General features: G+C 49.9%; 2 protein-coding genes and 1 non-coding gene across 16 annotated transcripts in view; 1 reads left to right on the forward strand and 2 right to left on the reverse strand.

The window, feature by feature from the left end:
* ACOX1 (acyl-CoA oxidase 1) overlaps positions 1-1,966 on the reverse strand; it is an 88,794-nt gene extending 86,828 nt beyond the window's left edge. The window contains exon 1 of the mRNA XM_068120814.2: positions 1,578-1,966. Within this exon, the coding sequence (XP_067976915.1) occupies positions 1,578-1,686 (109 nt within the window). The 5' untranslated portion in view covers positions 1,687-1,966. The remainder of the gene's footprint in view (positions 1-1,577) is intronic.
* Positions 1,967-2,267: 301 nt separating this feature from the next.
* TRNAV-CAC (transfer RNA valine (anticodon CAC)) lies at positions 2,268-2,340 on the reverse strand. The gene has a single exon. It is a non-coding gene; the product is annotated as a tRNA-Val (tRNA).
* Positions 2,341-3,758: 1,418 nt separating this feature from the next.
* FBF1 (Fas binding factor 1) overlaps positions 3,759-19,524 on the forward strand; it is a 164,609-nt gene continuing 148,843 nt past the window's right edge. For 11 of the 14 annotated variants that reach the window (XM_068120834.2, XM_068120861.2, XM_068120843.2 and 8 more), the window contains exon 1: positions 3,759-4,055. In XM_068120834.2, coding sequence (XP_067976935.2) covers positions 4,053-4,055 — 3 coding nt within the window. In that variant the 5' untranslated portion in view covers positions 3,759-4,052. The remainder of the gene's footprint in view (positions 4,056-19,524) is intronic. The other 3 variants (XM_068120887.2, XM_078779077.1, XM_078779081.1) reach the window with 3 other exon arrangements.

Below are 19,524 nucleotides of genomic sequence, written 5' to 3' on the forward strand. Positions count from 1 at the left end.
CATGTGGCTCTAAATGAAATCCTCTCATCTCCCCTTCCCGTTCAGGCGAGAGTTCCTTAAGGCTGGGGTTCTGGGTCCTGTGCTTTTTCTAATCTTAATTAATGATCTCTTCGAGTCTGGAAAATCCTCTCTATCGTTTTGCTAATGACCACTTTCTGCCGTTCCATGTCTCAACCCTCAGACCAACAGCCAGCAGCCTCTTCACTCTCTGCAGACCTGGATAAAATCACAAACTGGTCAAACAAGTGGAACATGTCTTTCAATCCTGACAATTTTCAAACTCTCACTTTGGTTCTCCGAAAAGACCGTCTGGACAACCCTCCCATCTACTTTCTCAACAATCCTGTCGAAGAAGTTCTGTCACTCAAGCTTTTGGGTCTCACTATCTATCATAATCTTTCCTGGGAAAAAACACATTTCCAAGCTGGCCTCCAAAGCCAGTCGCCGACTGGGCATCATCCGTCATGCAAAGTCCTTTCTGGGCACTTCTGCGCTCCTCACCACATACAAAGCTGTCAACTGCAGCTCAATGGAATACTGCTCTCCCCCCTGCTTTGTCTGTGCTCTGTCCCGCAAATATCCATGCAGGTCGCACAGGATCTGCCAGCAACCCTCTTCTGGTGACATTGTCAAAATCGAGACTTTATGCTCGCCTTCACTCCTTCATTCCTCTTTTCTCCCGCCTCTGGAACAAACTCCCTCACTCTCTTCAATCCTACTCATCCCTCCAGGTTTTTAAAACGGCTGTTCACCACCATCTCTTGTCTTCCCCCATCCAAAACCTTGATCTTTTCTAGCCCTGTTAATAAACCCCAAGCCCACCTCTTTCAATCTCCGACCTCTTTCCTGAAAGTCCTTGTAATGTCCATCTTGTTTACCTGTGCACCCCACCCCAGCCCTCTCTCTTCCACAGATGTCCCTGATCCTTACCGTTGTTGTACTTCCCCCTCTCTCTCCCCATCTACTCTCCCATTCTCTTGTTTATATATTTTCGATGTGTTAGCTCAACATGTTTTCACTTTGTCATTATGGGGTATTTTGTGTATATTGGTGACAATTTTTTATAAATGTAATCCATTTAAAATTTAGGCTGCAACTCAACAAAATGTGAAAAAGTCAAGGTGTGAATACTTTCTGAAGGCACTAAGTACTGTTCCTTAGAGCAGTTTAAACACACTGGTGTACTTTGTGATCTTTGGTGTAGCCCTTGTAATTGTGTTCAACAAAGAGCACTGCATATTAAAAATCCATGTAATCAGGAAAATGCTGAGTCCAAATGTCTTTTGGGAATTTCCTTCCGGCGATTCAACCCAACCACGAGTATTGACACTCTGCCATGAAGATGAATGACACCATTTTATTCTGATAAGCAATTACCCAAACAATGCAACAATACTTGCACTGCTGCTAGCAGCACCGCCACGGTCCGGGAGCGCGGGCGGCACCGCCACGGTCCGGCACCGCCACGGTCGTACCGCCAAGGGCAGTACCACAGGGGGCATGACGGTGTCTCGGCACTACAGCCTGAAACTACTGTACACAGTCACACCGACCAAAAAACCACGACGGAAACTCACCCAATTGCCGCCTGCGCTCAGTCATGTCTCTGCCTCCATCCAACAGATTCGTCACGGCTTCGACATTGAATGCTGGCGTTTCTCGTTCCTTCTTTATATCAGGATTCATAGTCGAGCGGCTTGAACTGATGATCAGCAGGGTTCAATGTCTCGAAAGAGCTAAAGTTCAATGATAACTGCGGAGGATATTCTTATTCCAAAGTGAGATCAATTAGTATCACACCTTTACTCTTCTATTTCAACTCGTCTCGCTATCAATATTTTCACTCACTTTGTTACTTTTCGACTTTTAATCCACGTTCATTTAATAATGCAAGTCGCAGCTTGGGACGACACATTGAATGAGCTAAAAGGCAAGATGGGAGGGGATTAAAAATGGTTGTTTGGTTAGTATAATCTGTCTAATGTTGAGCAACCCGAAGGTTCAATGAGCGATGTTATTCCTCACAATGAACATCAATAAATGCGACATATTTAACCCGGACTTATAAAGAGGGAGCCCAGCCGAGATCGTTTTTTTCTCGATGGTACACCCTCTCACTCAGGACAGCAAAGAAAACATGAACACGTGGGAGACGATTACTGGTGGATGAAGTAAAATAACGAGGTGTAAATATCAACATGAAATATATGGAATGGTTTGATGAAACTGCCGATTAAAAATCGGCGAAAGCTCGGCCATTAAAAAAATGTTTCCGCCCGGTTTCGAACCGGGGACCTTTCGCGTGTGAGGCGAACGTGATAACCACTACACTACGGAAACTGCTATACACCAAGGCTTGGTTTAAATCGTTTTTATACAATTTAATTATTTCACATCATCTTAAGAAAACTGTATGTGGCCAAAGAGGAGTGCATGTCTTGTAACTTTTCGTTTCATGAAAACTCAGAAAAAAGTGTCTCAGATTAAGTATTTCACGAAAATAAATACGGTCGCACTGGAACAGTGCAACAATAATGAACAGTGTCGGACTTTCCTTGAAAGGCATACAGCGCATGCGCGAAAATAGGATTTTCGCGCATGCGCTGTGTGTGTTTTCAGCGATTTCCGAAAGTTGGGGCACTTTTGGCCTGTCATTGCTGGAGCAATATCTGGAAGTCAAATCGTCTTTTTAACATAATTTTTAAAATTTAAGCAATCGAAAGAGTGGCAATTCCATAATGGTTAACCATAACTGTTACTGAATGCAAATCGGACTCAAGAAAATAAAGGAAAATGCAATAAATATCCGTGGATGAAAGGTGTTGGAGTACGGTATCAATATGTATTTCTGTTAAAATCGTGTACAACTTAATCTTTCTTGTGTCCCAAGAAGTAAACAAAAATATATTTATAAGTGCCCTCACGCTTCCCACTCCCGCCCCCAGCAGCATGATTAATAATTAATTTAATTTTAAAAGTCGACTTTAATACTCACCTGCGCATTCACAAGCTCCGTGTATGATACATGAGCATTCCATCACTGTTATAACAAGTACGCAAAGTAGATAGTGTATCTTAAGGTCCGCCATTTCAGACTGTAGGTGTGTGATGTGCTGTGGCGGAGGTTTCACATGATCAGGTGGTAAACGTTGCAAGAACATCTCGTGAAAAAGCGCCATGGTAGTCACCGAGAAGCTGCTAGATATGATGCAGTAGTTGTGTGGGGCTTCGATCTCCTAAATCCTCGGCTGTAAGAAGTTGTTGAAAGCGCCGGTTCCGAGAGGGAGTTGTACGCTTGAACGTTAAGAGCGCGTTCTTCAAAATCGTGTACTTCGTTGGAGGTTGTAGTAAAATATCTCTCACCTCCGTAGCAACTAGCATACTCTGGTGACAAGCAGCAGCCTCTAGATGCTCAGGACACTTTTGTAGCACAATCGCATTCAATTTTATCCCCATGATAACGATTACAAACACCGCATCACAAAAAGCAATTGCGTTCAAACCGTTGCTATGGAATTGTTTTCACCGCGATAAAATGGCGGCGGTCGTCGCTAACCGGAAGTAACCCAAGGTTGCGTCACTGAACTGAAAATATTTATGAAAAATATATTTTCAGTTCAGTGGGTTGCGCCCATCCATTGAATTTGGGGATCGGGTCCGTTTAACACGAATAGGTGTAATACTAATAAGGTAAGAAAATAATTTTTTCGTCACCAGCGAATCGAATGAGATACGACTTCCGTGAGTGAGTTCAAAGCTGAAAATCGGCCAATGAGGCAGCAGCTGAGAAATTGCGACGCGTTGCCGTTGTCAAAGAGATTTTACGACCAGTCGCAAACTCAACTCTGTCAATTGCTCGCACGTTTTCCAGTTCCAGTCGGCGAAGTGATGATCGACCCAGCTCGGACTCAAAATGTTTCGTGAGAACGATATTCCAGTATTAAAGTGCTTGCGTTAACGGCGCATGCGGTTAAATGGCCAGTGCTCGTCACGTGTGGATACATGAACATGATGTCAATCGGACAAGTCTGGCGGTTTAACCCACAACATCAATGGTATGTACACTGGAGAATATTCCAGTGCATGAAAGAATCTATATATATAAAACACTGTGTGTGTGTGTGTGTGTGTGTGTGTGTGTGTGTGTGTGTGTGTGTGTGTGTGTGTGTGTGTGTGTGTGTGTGTGTGTGTGTGTGTGTGTGTGTGTGTGTGTGTGTGTGTGTGTGTGTGTGTGTGTGTGTGTGTGTGTGTGTGTGAGAGAGAGAGAGAGAGAGATATGTTACCGATAGACTCCTAAACGGAGAGGCTTACGTGCTTGATATTTGGCATAGACATGGCCATTGAGCCTGGGACGAACATGGCCGAACTCAAAATATTTGACGATCCATATTTTGTATTCATATTTACTTCAGCGCACGGAATCAACGGAATCAGAGCAGGGGGGCGCTGATTCGCTCAGAGCGATCACGTGATGACGCTATGACGCTATGAATTGAACGCTATGAAAAAAAAATTTGCTATGACGATATGAAACGCTATGAACGATATGACGCTATGAACGCTATGAAAAAAAAAATCGCTATGACGCTATGAAACACTATGAACGCTATGACGCTATGAACGCTATGACGCTATGAACGCTACGACGCTATGAAAAAGAAAAATTGCTATGACGCTATGAAACGCTATGAACGCTATTACGCTATGAAAAAAAAAATCGCTCGCTTTGCCAAGGGGCTCGCCCCCCCCCCTCGTTCCCCTCCCCTCCCCTCCCCTTCCCCCTCCCCTCCCCTCCCCTTCCCCCTCCCCTCCCCTCCCCTTCCCCCTCCCCTCCCCTTCCCCCTCCCCTCCCCTTCCCCCTCCCCTCCCCTCCCCTTCCCCCTCCCCTCCCCTCCCCTTCCCCCTCCCCTCCACTTCCCCCGTTGGGCTTCCGTTGAACTTGGGCTTCCGTTGAACTTGGGCTTCCGTTGAACTTGGGGCCGAAGAAGACCTTTGTTGGTCGAAAGCTTGTCGAATTAAAGATCGAAGCCCTGAAGCTACGTCCGCGTCTTATTCAATCTCCCGATTATATATATATATATATATATATATATATATATATATATATATATATATATATATATACACACACATATATATTGTGGCGTACACGAAAGCCCACTGGCGTGGTGACATCATTCCGCGCACCAAGTGGGCGGCGGCCACGCCCAAGGGGTAGGCGTGGCCTCAGGATATACACCGGGCGCGCAGCCCGGAGCGCGTCAGTGCTACAGTGACCTCTTTGGAATAAAGAACTATAAACTTACCGCGTTGTCCGCTTCCTCCTTGGTAGCAAGTCACGCGCGTAGCACCGCGTGCTTCATTGGTGACCTCCGACATTCGAGTCAGCCGTCGCTGACTACCCGAAACCGCTGCAACAATGGCTACCAACGCGGTCTCCATCAAGCTCCCCGAATTCTGGGAGTCACAAGCCGAAGTTTGGTTCCTGCAGGCGGAAGCCCAGTTCCGACTTCGAGGCATCACGGTGGACGAGACCATGTACTGCCACGTGGTCGCCGCCCTCGGGCCTGGCACGGCCACCCGCGTCGTATCGGTCCTAAGGGATCCACCTGCCGACGGCAAGTACGAGGCGGTCAAGCGTCTCCTCCTCGCCACGTTCGGCCTTACGGTGGACGCATGGGCCGATCGCCTCTTGGACCTCCCCGAGATCGGGGACACGCGACCGTCGGTCCGTATGGACCATATACTGGCGCTCATGGGCGACGAAACCCCGAACGCTCTATTCCGGGCGTTGTTTCGACGCCAGCTGCCAGCACGAGTCCGCCTCGCTTTGGCTGGTTCCACGTTAACGGAACCCCGTGCGCTCGCTGCTGAGGCCTACAAATACTACGCGGCTTTGGACGCGCAGGCGAGTCATGGCGCGGTTGCCGCTCCCGAGGCTCCCGAGGCTTTCCCCGATGCACTGCACCTCGTGGCCGTCGTCACGCCCCGCCCACCACCACCGCCGCCGCCACGAAGAAAAAACCGCGGCCTCCGACGCCGCAGCTGCCCGCCTGGTGTTTCTTCCACGCCAAGTTCAGCCACGAGGCTCGGCAGTGTCGCCCGCCGTGCTCATTCGGCAGGTCGGGAAACGGGCGAGCCGGCGCTCGGTGGCAACGGTGAGCGTCGGCAATTCAAACAGCCTTTTGTACATAACGGACACCTTGTCCGGGCGCCGTTACCTGTGCGATACGGGAGCGCAGGTGAGTGTCGTTCCTGCCGGTACGTCCGACAAGCACACCGCGGGCCGAGGTCCCGCACTGCTTGCGGCCAATGGTACGTCTATACGCACGTACGGAAAACGCTGTCTCTCCCTGCGGTTCAGAGGTCAGGTTTTCCGTTGGTCGTTCGTTACGGCCAACGTGCCCATGGCACTGCTCGGCGCGGACTTCTTATGTGCTAATGGATTACTGGTCGATGTAAAGCGCAGAAGGCTTGTCCAGGCTGAGACGTTCAGCTCGCTCGCGTGTGCGCTGCCCGCCTCGTTGAGCAGCTCACAGAGCGGCTCACCGAGCGGCTCACCGAGCGGCTTGCTGAGCGGTTCCATTCCGGCCAGGTTCATCTGTACGCTTCCGGCAGCAGACGAATTTACCCGCCTCCTCGCGGGTTTCCCGGCCCTCACGCGGCCCACCTTCTCGGCGGGGACCGTCAAGCACGGGGTGGAACATCACATCCCCACCGCCGGGCCACGGGTCTACGCCCGGGCACGCCACCTCGAGCTGACGAAGCTCGCCGTAGCTAAAGCGGAGTTCGCTAGGCTGGAGCGGCTCGGCATTGTGCGGCGCTCCGAGAGCGCATGGGCGTCCCCGCTCCACATCGTGCCCAAGCCCAGCGGTTACTACCGGCGCCTCAACGACGCCACCAACCCCGACCGCTACCCCGTCCCCCACATCCAGGACCTCTCCGCCCGGTTGGCGGGGATGTCCTTCTTTTCAAAGGTGGACCTCGTACGCGGCTACCATCAGGTCCCTGTCAGGCCGGAGGACATCCCGAAGACGGCTGTCATCACGCCGTTCGGGCTTTTCGAATTTCTTCGAATGCCCTTCGGTTTGAAAAATGTGGCTCAGGCGTTCCAGCGCCTCATGGACAGCATCTTGCGCGGCTTGGATTTTTTGTACGTCTACCTGGACGACATCCTCGTCGCCAGCGCGTCCCGCAAAGAGCACCTTCGTCACCTCCGCACGCTCTTCGAACGTCTGGGCCAGCACGGCCTGATCGTGAACCCCGCCAAGTACCGGTTCGGTGTCGCTGAAATCGACTTTTTGGGGCACCGCGTCACCAGGCACGGGGCCGTCCCCCTACCGGCCAAGGTGGAGGCGGTGAAGGGGTTTCTGCGCCCCCGCACGATCAAGGGGCTCCAGGAGTTCCTGGGCATGGTAAACTTTTACCATCGGTTCCTGCCCCGCATCGCCCAGCTCCTGCGCCCCTTGCACGAGGCCCTCTGTGGGAAGCCGGGCAAAGGTGACGTTACCTGGACCAAGCAGATGGACGCGGCGTTCTCGGGCGCGAAGCTCGCCTTGGCCAACGCCACCATGCTCGCGCACCCGGCGCCCGATGCACCGATTGCCCTCACCACCGACGCCTCGGACTACGCGGTGGGCGCGGTGCACGAGCAATGGGTGTGTGGTGCTTGGCAACCGCTGGCGTTCTTCAGCCGGCAGCTTCGCCCGCCCGAACGCCGTTACAGTACCTTCGACCGCGAGTTGCTTGGGCTTCACCTGGTGGTCAGGCACTTCCGCCATCTGCTCGAGGGCCGTGCGTTCACGGCCTTCGTCGACCACAAGTCGCTGGTTTTCGCGATGGGCAAGGTCGCCGAGCCGTGGTCGGCCCGGCAACAGCGTCACCTCGCGGCCGTGTCCGAGTACATGACGGACATCCGACACGTCGCGGGAAAGGACAACCCGGTGGCCGACTGCCTTTCCCAGGCCGTCGCCCACGCAGTCCACCTTGGCATCGACTATGCCCGGATGGCAGCGAACCAGGCCGCCGACCCCGGGGTCCAGGCCCTGCGGACCGCCGTCACGGGCCTCCGCGTCACCGAGGTGCCCTTCGACGGCGTGGGCACGGCCCTCATTTGCGACGTCTCCCTCGGGCGGCCTCGCCCCATCGTGCCCGCAGGCTGGCAGCGCCAGGTTTTTGACGCCATCCACGGCCTGTCCCACCCGGGCGCGAAGGCCTCCCAGAGGTTGGTCGCCGACAAGTTTGTCTGGCATGGCCTCCGGAAGGCCGTCCGCGGCTGGACCAGGACGTGCCTCGCGTGCCAGTGCGCGAAGGTGCACCGGCACACCCAGGCCCCCTTGGCCCCGTTTACGGTGTCGGTACGTCGGTTCGACCACGTGCACGTGCACGTGGACCTAGTGGGACCTCTGCCCCCCTCGCGGGGTTTCACCCATGTCCTTACCATGGTGGACCGCACCACCCGGTGGCCGGAGACTGTGCCTTTGGCGGCGACGATGGCGGCAGACGTCGCGCAGGCGTTCATCGCCACCTGGGTCGCCCAGTTCGGCACCCCCTCGGACATCTCGTCCGACCGCGGCCCCCAGTTCACCTCGGAGTTCTGGGCCGCGGTCGCGCGGGGGCTCGTGGTCCAGCTGCACCGAACCACGGCCTACCACCCCCAGGCCAACGGCCTGTGCGATCGATTCCACCGCTCGTTGAAGGCCGCGCTCCGGGCCACCCTCCGCGACGGCGGCTGGGTCGACAGGCTCCCCTGGGTCCTGCTGGGCCTCCGGACGGCGCCCAAGGAAGACCTGCGCGCATCCGCGGCGGAGTTGGTCTTTGGACAACCGCTGCGGGTGCCGGGCGAGTTCCTCCCCGACCCCACGGCACCTTGGTCCGCGGCGCAGGAGCGTTCTGCGCTGCAGGAGACCGCCCGGAGGTTCGCCCCGGTGCCAACGGCGCACCACGGGCACCCTCCTACACACATCGCCCCGGAGCTTCGCACCGCGGAGTACGTCTTCGTCCGGCACGACACCCACCGGACACCACTGCGGCCCCCGTACGACGGGCCTTTCCGCGTGCTGGAGACCGGGGTGAAACATTTCACCCTGGATATCGGCGGCACTCCTGACCGGGTCTCCATAGACCGCCTCAACCCGGCCCACCTCGACGTGGACCACCCACCGCCGATGGCTCAGACCCCGTGTCGGGGCCGCCCCCCTGCGGGCGGACCCCCGGCACCGCCCAGCACCGCAGGCACGCCGCCCCCCGGTCCGGCACCCATCCCCGTACAGCCGGAGGCATCCCAGCTGGCATCCCTGCACCCCGGACGCCGCCGGTCGCCAGAGGGCGCTTCGGCCGGGTCATCCGTTTGCCCCGCAAACTGGCCCTCCAGGTGCGCGGGAATTCTGGGGGGGCGCGTGTGGCGTACACGAAAGCCCACTGGCGTGGTGACATCATTCCGCGCACCAAGTGGGCGGCGGCCACGCCCAAGGGGTAGGCGTGGCCTCAGGATATACACCGGGCGCGCAGCCCGGAGCACGTCAGTGCTACAGTGACCTCTTTGGAATAAAGAACTATAAACTTACCGCGTTGTCCGCTTCCTCCTTGGTAGCAAGTCACGCGCGTAGCGGTGCTTCAATATAAATATAAAGTCTTTTTGGACCCGCATAGACAAGTAGGCACAACATTAATCGGCCAGATGAATGCTTTATTGAGGAGTTCTGCCAATGACAAGGTAAATCAAACGGGGAAAAACGATGGCTAACCAGCTTACATCAAGGATATCTGAAAGATACACAACGACAGATCATAATCATCTCAAGAGAGTAATTATTATAATCAATGAAACAATTTATAATAACAATCTCATGACCTCCCATAACACCTTTACATGATACGGTACAACAATAAACATCTAACTTACATGATGTGGCCATGACCAGCACGTTATTCACACAGGATGGACAGAGAGGGTCAGACTATACAGGATGGACATAAAGGGTCAGACTATACAAGATGGACATAAAGGGTCAGACTATACAGGATGGACATAAAGGGTCAGACTATACAGGATTGACATAAAGGGTCAGACTATACAGGATGGACATAAAGGGTCAGACTATACAGGATGGACATAAAGGGTCAGACTATACAGGATGGACATAAAGGGTCAGACTATACAGGATGGACATAAAAGGTCAGACTATACAGGATGGACATAAAAGGTCAGACTATACAGGATGGACATAAAAGGTCAGACTATACAGGATGGACATAAAAGGTCAGACTATACAGGATGGACATAAAAGGTCAGACTATACAGGATGGACATAAAAGGTCAGACTATACAGGATGGACATAAAAGGTCAGACTATACAGGATGGACATAATGGGTCAGGCTATACAGGATGGACATAAAAGGTCAGACTATACAGGATGGACATAAAAGGTCAGACTATACAGGATGGACATAAAAGGTCAGACTATACAGGATGTACATAAAAGGTCAGACTATACAGGATGGACATAAAAGGTCAGACTATACAGGATGGACATAAAAGGTCAGACTATACAGGATGGACATAAAATTTCAGACTATACAGGATGGACATAAAAGGTCAGACTCTACAGGATGGACATAAAAGGTCAGACTATACAGGATGGACATAAAAGGTCAGACTATACAGGATGGACATAATGGGTCAGGCTATACAGGATGGACATAAAAGGTCAGACTATACAGGATGGACATAAAAGGTCAGACTATACAGGATGGACATAAAAGGTCAGACTATACAGGATGGACATAAAGGGTCAGACTATACAGGATGACCGTAGCATCTCTGTCGTGTGGATATCAACATGTATAAACCACACAACAGTTACAGCGTTTATCATGTAATGCACACGAAGCCTAAACTACTCAATCACCATCACCCATCACTGATGCACACACAGTGATGCTTTATTACTGATCGCGGTTTAACTACGAACATTTGATGCGGATTCTAAAGGTAAAACAAGTGCATCAAAAACGGGGCTGTCAGGCATTCCCACAATTTGACGTGTAATGTTACTTCATTCCATATATACTACAATGTACGAAATGGACCCCTCAGTGGCATCTTACCGCAAGTGGTTTATAGTCTTAATAAGCTATCATGTAGTTTATATTACTGATCCATTCGGCAAGAAACACGGCGTTTTACACACAATTACGGTGATTGCATGACAACAGGTGATCTGGTTTAACATCTATGTGTCGCTGTATATATCTTGCAAGTTGACAACCATTTCACATCCCACTCCTGGCACCCACGACACAGTGTTGGTACACCCTGGCCCACACGCCTCCATGACAAAACCACATTTCAACACGACGCTAGAACAACCACAAACAAATCACTGAACAACGATCATTCATACCCTCCACAACAGCATCTCCACTCGTTTGGTATTTACAATGAGGTAAAAATGAAACTCTTACCATGCACAGTTTGGAAAACAACGAATTAATCCCCATTCTTTGAATCGCCCCACAACGAACCGTCCAACTGCCACCAGGTCAAGCACTTCCTGTCCCCGGAGCGGCACTCTCACATCATATCCGGAGAGATATTTAAAAAAAGAAAAAAAAGAAAAGAAATATTCAACACTAAACTGGCCTGTCTACATCTACGCCCCCCTTTATTTGTAACGTCCTCGTACAACTAATACCTTTCGGTCAATCCGACCAGTGTGACAGGTTTTGGCTGTTTTTAGGGGTTACTATTCTTCCATGCTGAAGCTCGTAAAGTCAGGCGTGGGCCACTTGTCATACTCGTGTTTGATGGCAAGTCTCCCTCATCTGACGTATCACCAGAAGAGTTTGAACTGAGTTGGTGCAACTCCCATTCATCAACACTTTCCGCAGAAGATACTTCACCAGACTTGTTCACATTGGGGGGTGATTTCCGAAGTTTGGTTTTGGGTTGGTATCTGGGCTGAGGACAGGGGCGGATTGCAGTCCTGTTTACAATTCTGGTTGGTCCAAACCCATCTGCAGGCTCCAGGACATATACGTCATTGCCCTCCTGCTTTTTGACGACTTTGAATACTTTCTTGATACAGGCATCTTGAATTTTATTTCTACCCCGTACCCCCCAGTTTTGTAATTAGACGCGAGTGCCAACTGAAAGAGGAGATTCCTTTGTCTTTTTATCATAGAACTTCTTCCGAACATCAGCGGATGCTTGGAACTTTTCTGCAGCCAGCTTGTACGCTTCCTGCAATCTGTCTTGATGAATTGTCACCCAATTGTCTGGTCCGATTCCTTCTTCGGAAAGATCCTGTCCGCACCAAATGTCAACTGGCAGCATTGGATCACGTCCAAACATAAGGTAAAAGGGTGTGAACCCAGTCGTCGAATGTTTTGTCACATTGTAAGCATAGGGCAGCTCAGTCAAATGTTCATGCCAGCGACGTTTCTTTGCTGGCAACAGTGTCTTCAAGAGCTCATGAAGGGTCCGATTAAAACGTTCGCACTGGCCATTGCCTTGGGGATGATATGGGGTCGTTCGAGACTTATACAACCCGTAAATACGACACAAATTTGAAATCAAATCTGACTCAAAGTTTCGTCCTTGATCACTGTGGATTCTCATTGGTACCCCAAATTTTGTAAACCATTCACTCACAAGAAGCTTGGCTGCCTTCTGATTCCTGGTGGGTACTGCAACAGTGAATTTAGTGAAGACGTCAGTTAAGACTAGAACATTCTCCATCCCATTACTTGCGGGTTCCAACACGGTAAAATCATTTGCTAATATTTCCAGGGGGCGTGTGGCCATCACCTTCCCCATGGGTACTCGAACAGTTTGTTGCGGTAATTTGGCGAGAGTGCATCGATCACATCGCTCGACCCAGGTAGCTACATCCTGTTGGAGCCCTGGCCAATAGAAGCGTGAACGAACCAAGTATTCTGTCCGCTCAATTCCTTGATGCCCGGTATTGTCATGCAGACACTCCAGTGCTGTGTCCTGCAAGCAACGTGGTAGTAGCAACTGTTTCATGACACCTTCCTTCGGATTCTGCATACAACAGAACAACAGACCATTCCTCATCTCCAAACGGTTCCACTGTCAAAGCAGTTTTAAAGTACGATCCGGCAGATCTTTTTTTTCTTCTTTCGTCGGTCTTCTATTCTGAGGCCAAAGTTTGAGTATGGTCCTTATATCTGGGTTTTTCTGTTGTAGTTCTACAAGTTGTGGGGTAGTCAACACAGGGAATGGACTCGTCGGTTCGGGCTGCAAATCGGAGACATCTACGGAGACACTGTGGGTACCTGCTGCGAAACTATTCTGAATATCCGCTGGCAGTACGGTTGTCCCACACTTCATGGCCAGTATTTCTATTGCTGCTGAAACTTCAGTCTCATCATAGTTCCTGATTCTGGACAGTCCATGTGCGTTGCCATTGTGCTTCCCCGGGCGATAACGGATATCAAAATCAAAAGAGGCCAGAGATGACACCCATCGTTGTTCACACGCTGGTAACTTGGCTTTGCTCATGATATATGTCAGGGGGTTGTTGTCCGTGAAGACTGTGAACCGAGCACCCAATAAGTAGTCCCGCAGCTTGTCTGTGACAGCCTATTTAAGTGCGAGCAATTCCAACTTTTTACTGCTGTAATGCTCCATGTTTTTCTCAGTTCCACGGAGGCCTCGGCTCGCATAGGCGATTACTCTGACCTTGCCATCTTGCTTTTGGGAAAGGACAGCACATAAACCCTTGTTGGATGCATCAGTTTCCAAAATGAATGGGAGGTTGTAATCAGCATAGCCAAGTACTGGTGCTGATGTAAGACTGGACTTTATCTGTACAAAAGCCTCTTCACATGCGTTGGTCCATCTTTCCCCTAATGCATACATTCTTGCTGCGCTTTCCTCCTTCCAGGTGAATACATTGTGACACACGATGATGCAAGGGAGTCATGATGGAAGCAAACCCTTTTACATAACGCCTGTAATAGCTGCAGAAGTCCTTCCTTGGCACACCTGAGCTCCCCACCACATACAAGGCTTTCATCCGCAGCTCAATGGAATACTGTTCCCCCCTCTGGGCCGGTGCTCCTGCCTCACACCTAACTCGGCTTCACGCTGTTGAAACCAAAGCTTTCAGAATCATTGGAATCTCTTGTGATGTAGCTAACTCCGAGGGCCTTTCACTCACTCACCGCAGGCATGTTGGTGGTCTTTCTGTCTTCTACCGACTCCTCTCCGGCCTTGCTCCCCCAGCTCTCTCTGTGCTCTGTTCCCAAAATATTCCTACAGGTCGCACAAGATCTGCCAGCAACCCTCTTATGGTTAAACTGCCAAAATCTAGGCTCTCTGCTCACCTTCACTCTTTCATTCCCCTTTTCTCCCACCTCTGGAACAAACTCCCCCACTCCCTTCAATCCCACTCCTCCCTCCAGGTCTTTAAAACAGCTGTTCACCACCATCTCTTATCTCACCCATCCAAAACCTTGATCTTTTCTACCCCCGCTAATTCACCCCAGATACACTTTTTTGAAATTCCAACTTTTTTCCTGGAAGTCCTTGCAGTGTCCATATGTTTTATACCTCTCCCACCTCCCCCCAAGCCCTCCCCCTCCCACAGTTCTCTCGATGTCCCTGCTCTCAAATGTTGTGTTTGTGTCCTTCCCCCTCTCTCCCAATCTTGTCTACCGCTCCCTTTATTTTGTGTTTTATGTGTCGGTTTGACTTTTTGTGTGATTAATGTTAGCTGTTTCACGAGCCTCGATGTTGTATACAAAAAAAAATAAAAAAATGTCAGTTTCAACTGTGAAGAGAAGACTTCACGCTGCAGGTTTGACAGGTCGAGTGGCAGTAAGAAAGCCATTGCTAAGATGGCAAAATAAGAAAAAGAGGCTTGCCTGGGCCATGAAGCACCGCCAGTGGACTACTGAAGACTGGAAGAGGTCTTATGGACCAATGAATCAAAATTTAACATCTTTGGTTCATCACGCAGGGTTTTTGTACGCCATTGAGTAGGCAAAACGATGGTTCCTCAGTGTGTGACGCCAACTGTCAAACATGGAGTGGGAAGCGTGATGGTCTGGGGCTCCTTTGCTGGATCCAGAGTCGGCGACTTGCACAGAGTGACTGGCACCCTGAACCAAAAGGACTACCACAGCATTTTGCAGCGCCATGCAATACCCTCTGGTGTATGCCGAGTTGGTCAGGGGTTCATCCTGCAGCAAGATAATGACCCTAAACACACCTCCAGGCTATGTCAAAACTACCTTCGAGGAAAAGAACAAGACGGTAGGCTTCAAATCATGGAATGGCCAGCACAGTCTCCAGACTTAAACCCCATCGAGCTGGTTTGGGATGAACTGGACAGAAGGGTGAAAGCAAAGCAACTTACAAGTGCAACACATTTGTGGGAACTTCTGCAACAGTGTTGGGAAGAACTTCCCGAACAATATTTGATTTCCATTGTAGAAAGAATGCCACGAGTGTGTTTGGCGGTTATATCTGCAAAAGGTGGCTACTTTACCGAGTCAAAAATTTAAATTAAATTTTGTTAAACAAAATGATTCTATGATTTCCGTAACTTCCGTATATGATCAACTTCCGTAAGCTAAACGCTCTTTCACCTACCTCATTCTCATCGACCCTCTCTGAAAAAATGTCCACTTCTCCCTTCGTTGACCTCCACACCCCTTCTGACCTCACTGACTTCTACAACCACACTCTCTCCTCCTGCCTTGACCAACTTGCGCCTATAAAAACCAAAACAGTTTCTTTCACCCATTCTGCTCCCTGGTTTACCCCTGAACTCCGCCTGATGAAAACTCGTGCTCGCCAACTTGAAAGACTCCGCAATAAAACAGGTCTCACAGTTCACTCCCAGGCCTACAAGGACCACATACAACACTATAAAGATGCCCTCTCCCGCGCCCGCTCCGCCTACTACTCTCAAATTATCCACTCTGGCTCCGGAAACCCAAAAGCACTCTTCTCTACAATAAACAAACTCCTCAGCCCCCTGAACACCACCACCCAGTCATTCACAATAGACAACTGCATCTCCTTCCTTTCATTCTTCCAACGCAAAATTGAAAACATCTACAACAGCTTGACCACCGCCGCACCCGCTCACCCTCAAACCACCTGCCCCCCCTTATCCTGCCATCCCCTGTCTCAATTCTCCCCAGTCTCCCCTACTGACCTCTCTGAACTCCTCATCGGAATGAAAACTGCCACCTGCACTCTTGACCCCATCCCCTCCAGCTTTGTCAAGGCCTCCCTTCCTGCTCTCTCTCCACTTATCATTGCAACAATAAACTCCTCCCTGTCTACAGGCATCGTCCCACCATCCCTCAAAATTGCTGCTGTTACCCCCATTCTGAAAAAACCTGGACTAAACCCTGACACCCTAAATAACTTCAGACCCATCTCCAACCTACCCTTTCTGTCAAAGGTTTTGGAACGCGCTGTAGCCACTCAACTCAAACATCACCTCTCTGCCAATAACCTGTATGAAACATTCCAATCCGGATTCCGCGCCAACCACAGTACTGAAACTGCTCTCCTCAAAATCACCAACGACCTTCTCCTCTCCTCTGACGCTGGCAACCTCAACATTCTCATCCTCCTCGACCTCAGCGCCGCCTTTGACACCATCGATCACACCATCCTCCTCACCCGACTTGAAACCACCTTTAACGTTACCGGCACTGCCCTCTCTTGGATTAAATCATACCTCTCTGACAGACGTCAGTTCATCTCCATCAATAACTGCAAATCCCCCACTGCTCCCCTCCCCCAAGGTGTCCCCCAAGGTTCAGTTCTTGGCCCCCTCCTCTTCATCCTTTACCTGTCCCCCCTCGGTCACTTAATCCGCTGTCATGGTCTCCAAATCCACTGCTTCGCCGATGACATCCAGCTTTTCATCTCCACCAAGTCCATCTCCACCGCCACCCACTCTATCCTGACAAACTGCATCACTGAAATAAAATCCTGGCTTCAAATCAACTTCCTCAAACTTAACTGTGATAAATCTGAAATAATCATCATTGGCCCAAAAACGCTCACCAAGTCCACCCATAACTTTGCCCTCAACATCGACGGTTTCCCAGTATCCACCTCCCCTCACATCCGGAATCTTGGCATCATCTTTGACCAAACCCTCTCCTTCGACAAATACACTAAACAGATCACAAAGACAGCCTTCTTTCACCTGAAAAACATCGCCCGTCTCCGTCCATCCCTCTCCTCCGTGGCTGCAGAAACCCTCATCCACGCCTTCATCACTTCCCGTCTGGACTACTGCAATAGCCTCCTTTATGGTTCACCCTGAACAATCACCAATAAACTCCAATACATTCAGAACTCTGCTGCCCGTCTACTCACCCATTCCCGGACCCGTGACCACATCACCCCCGTCCTTTACAAGCTTCACTGGCTCCCCATCTCCCAGAGAATCCAGTACAAAATCCTCCTCTTGACCTACAAAGCCCTCCATAACCTGGCCCCATCCTACCTGGCTGACCTCCTCTCCAGACACACTCCCACCCGCAACCTCCGCTCTGCTGGTACCAACCTCCTGACCCCCCCCCCCCATCCGGACCAAATTTAGATCCTGGGGGGACAGGGCCTTCTCCATCGCTGCTCACACCCTCTGGAACTCGCTACCTCACACCATCAGAGACTCCTCCTCACTCACCACATTCGAAACATCACTCAAGACCCACCTGTTCAACACTGCATTCAACATTTAACCCACAGCATCTAACCCCTGACTATCTCTTCTCCTTCTCCCTCCTTTGTGCTTTGAATATTTCCCTATTGATTCTTCTTTTTTTGCAATTGTTTTTATGTTTTGCTATGCATTATGTTTTGCACTCTGTCAAAGCGTCTTTGGGCTTCCTGAAAAGCGCTATATAAAATAAATGCATTATTATTATTATTATTATTTCTTTTTTTATCTCCAATTGTTTATTTGTTCTATGCTAAATTTCGGAGTACATTGAGACATTGTACATTGAGAGCACGGGTTGAGTGCATTGAGAGCCTGGTGTTGGGCTAGCGGATCGGGTGCCAGCTTAGGATCCGAGGATCCTGGGTTCGAATCCCGGTCGATCGCTGAATTAACGCCAGGGGGGTTGACTCAGCCTGTCATCTGTCCGAGGTCGGCTAATTGAGTACCAGTTCACTGGTAATTCCCTGGTTGTCGTAAAAGGCGACAAAAAGGGTTGGTGGCAGGAAGGGCATCCGGCCGTAAAACATTGCGTCAAAAAGGGGACCAAAAAACAACAACAACCACGGTCCCCGAAAAAGGCCAACCCCTGCTTTGCAGGGAAAAATGGCCTCTAAAAGGTGGTTTTTTTATTGAGACATTAAACTTTAATAAATTCCAATAAAAACTGGAAAAATTGACGTGTTCTAAAACTTTTGACCGGTAGTGTACATGACAAAAGGCTTAATGCTGTCGTTGAAAAGAGCATACTCCATGATTCTGCAATGCTCTGCCCGCAGGAATCTAGATGTCTGCTCTCTAGCCTGGGTTTGAATCTCGACCCAGCTATAAACTGTCACCCATGTGGTGTTTCACAGACGCGATGAGGCATCAATGTTTATGCCTTCACTCAGATATACGTTAAACCGGGTGTCCCGACTGCTAGCATTAGTTGGTGGACCTTAAAGATCCCAAGGTGCCCTTCACGAAGAGTATGGGGGTTAGTTCTGGCACTCTAGCTAAGTTCCAAGTTCTTGTTATCTTTCGTCAAACATCAGGCCTGGTCAACTGGTTTGTGAAAGACTTGGCACTCCACAAGAAGGTGGCATTAATTAGGACCATTAAAGAAGTTGGACATCTGCAATTGATGGAATTCATTATGATTCATCATAGGGTTTTGGAATTGATTAGCTTTGCCTTTTTAAAGGAGTGATTTTATTTCACAATTAAAATAAATTTGTGAGCAGAAATTTTCAGAGAAGCGGTTTCAGATCGGTGAAGTGATCAGAGGCTGGGAAAAGGGATTTTTTTCCCCCAGCTATATGGCTGCCACACCTCGTGATGCATGACCTTAAAAATGTACACTCTGCATATGTATGGGTAGGGGATCACGCTTGTGAAGTTTTGTATTGATCGGATAAGGTTCGTTTTTCTTACCTAGATGGCTGCCAAACCACGTGACCTACAGCATCATCATTTTCAAACGATATGCAACAATGGTGTTGGATGTCATTTGTAAACTTTCACATCAATAGCGTAAGCGGTTTCGGAGATATAATTATTTAATATTTTCCTGCAATCCAATTTGTCTGCCACACCATGTGACCAATGATGTTTTGGTGATCATCTTTTAATCGCCGTGCCAAGTCAATGACGCACGTAAAGTTTTGAGACAATCAATTTGGTGGTTGAAGATGTTTTTTAAAGGTTTTAGGTCAATCCAATATGGCTGCCAAACCATGTGACCCATGATGTCATAAATTTAATATTTCAATACAAATGGGTTATAGATCATGTGCATGCAATTTCAGATTTTTA

This window comes from Myxine glutinosa, chromosome 1 (assembly GCF_964187855.1).
Source record: "Myxine glutinosa chromosome 1, kmMyxGlut1.1, whole genome shotgun sequence".
NCBI classification, from domain to species: domain Eukaryota; kingdom Metazoa; phylum Chordata; class Myxini; order Myxiniformes; family Myxinidae; genus Myxine; species Myxine glutinosa.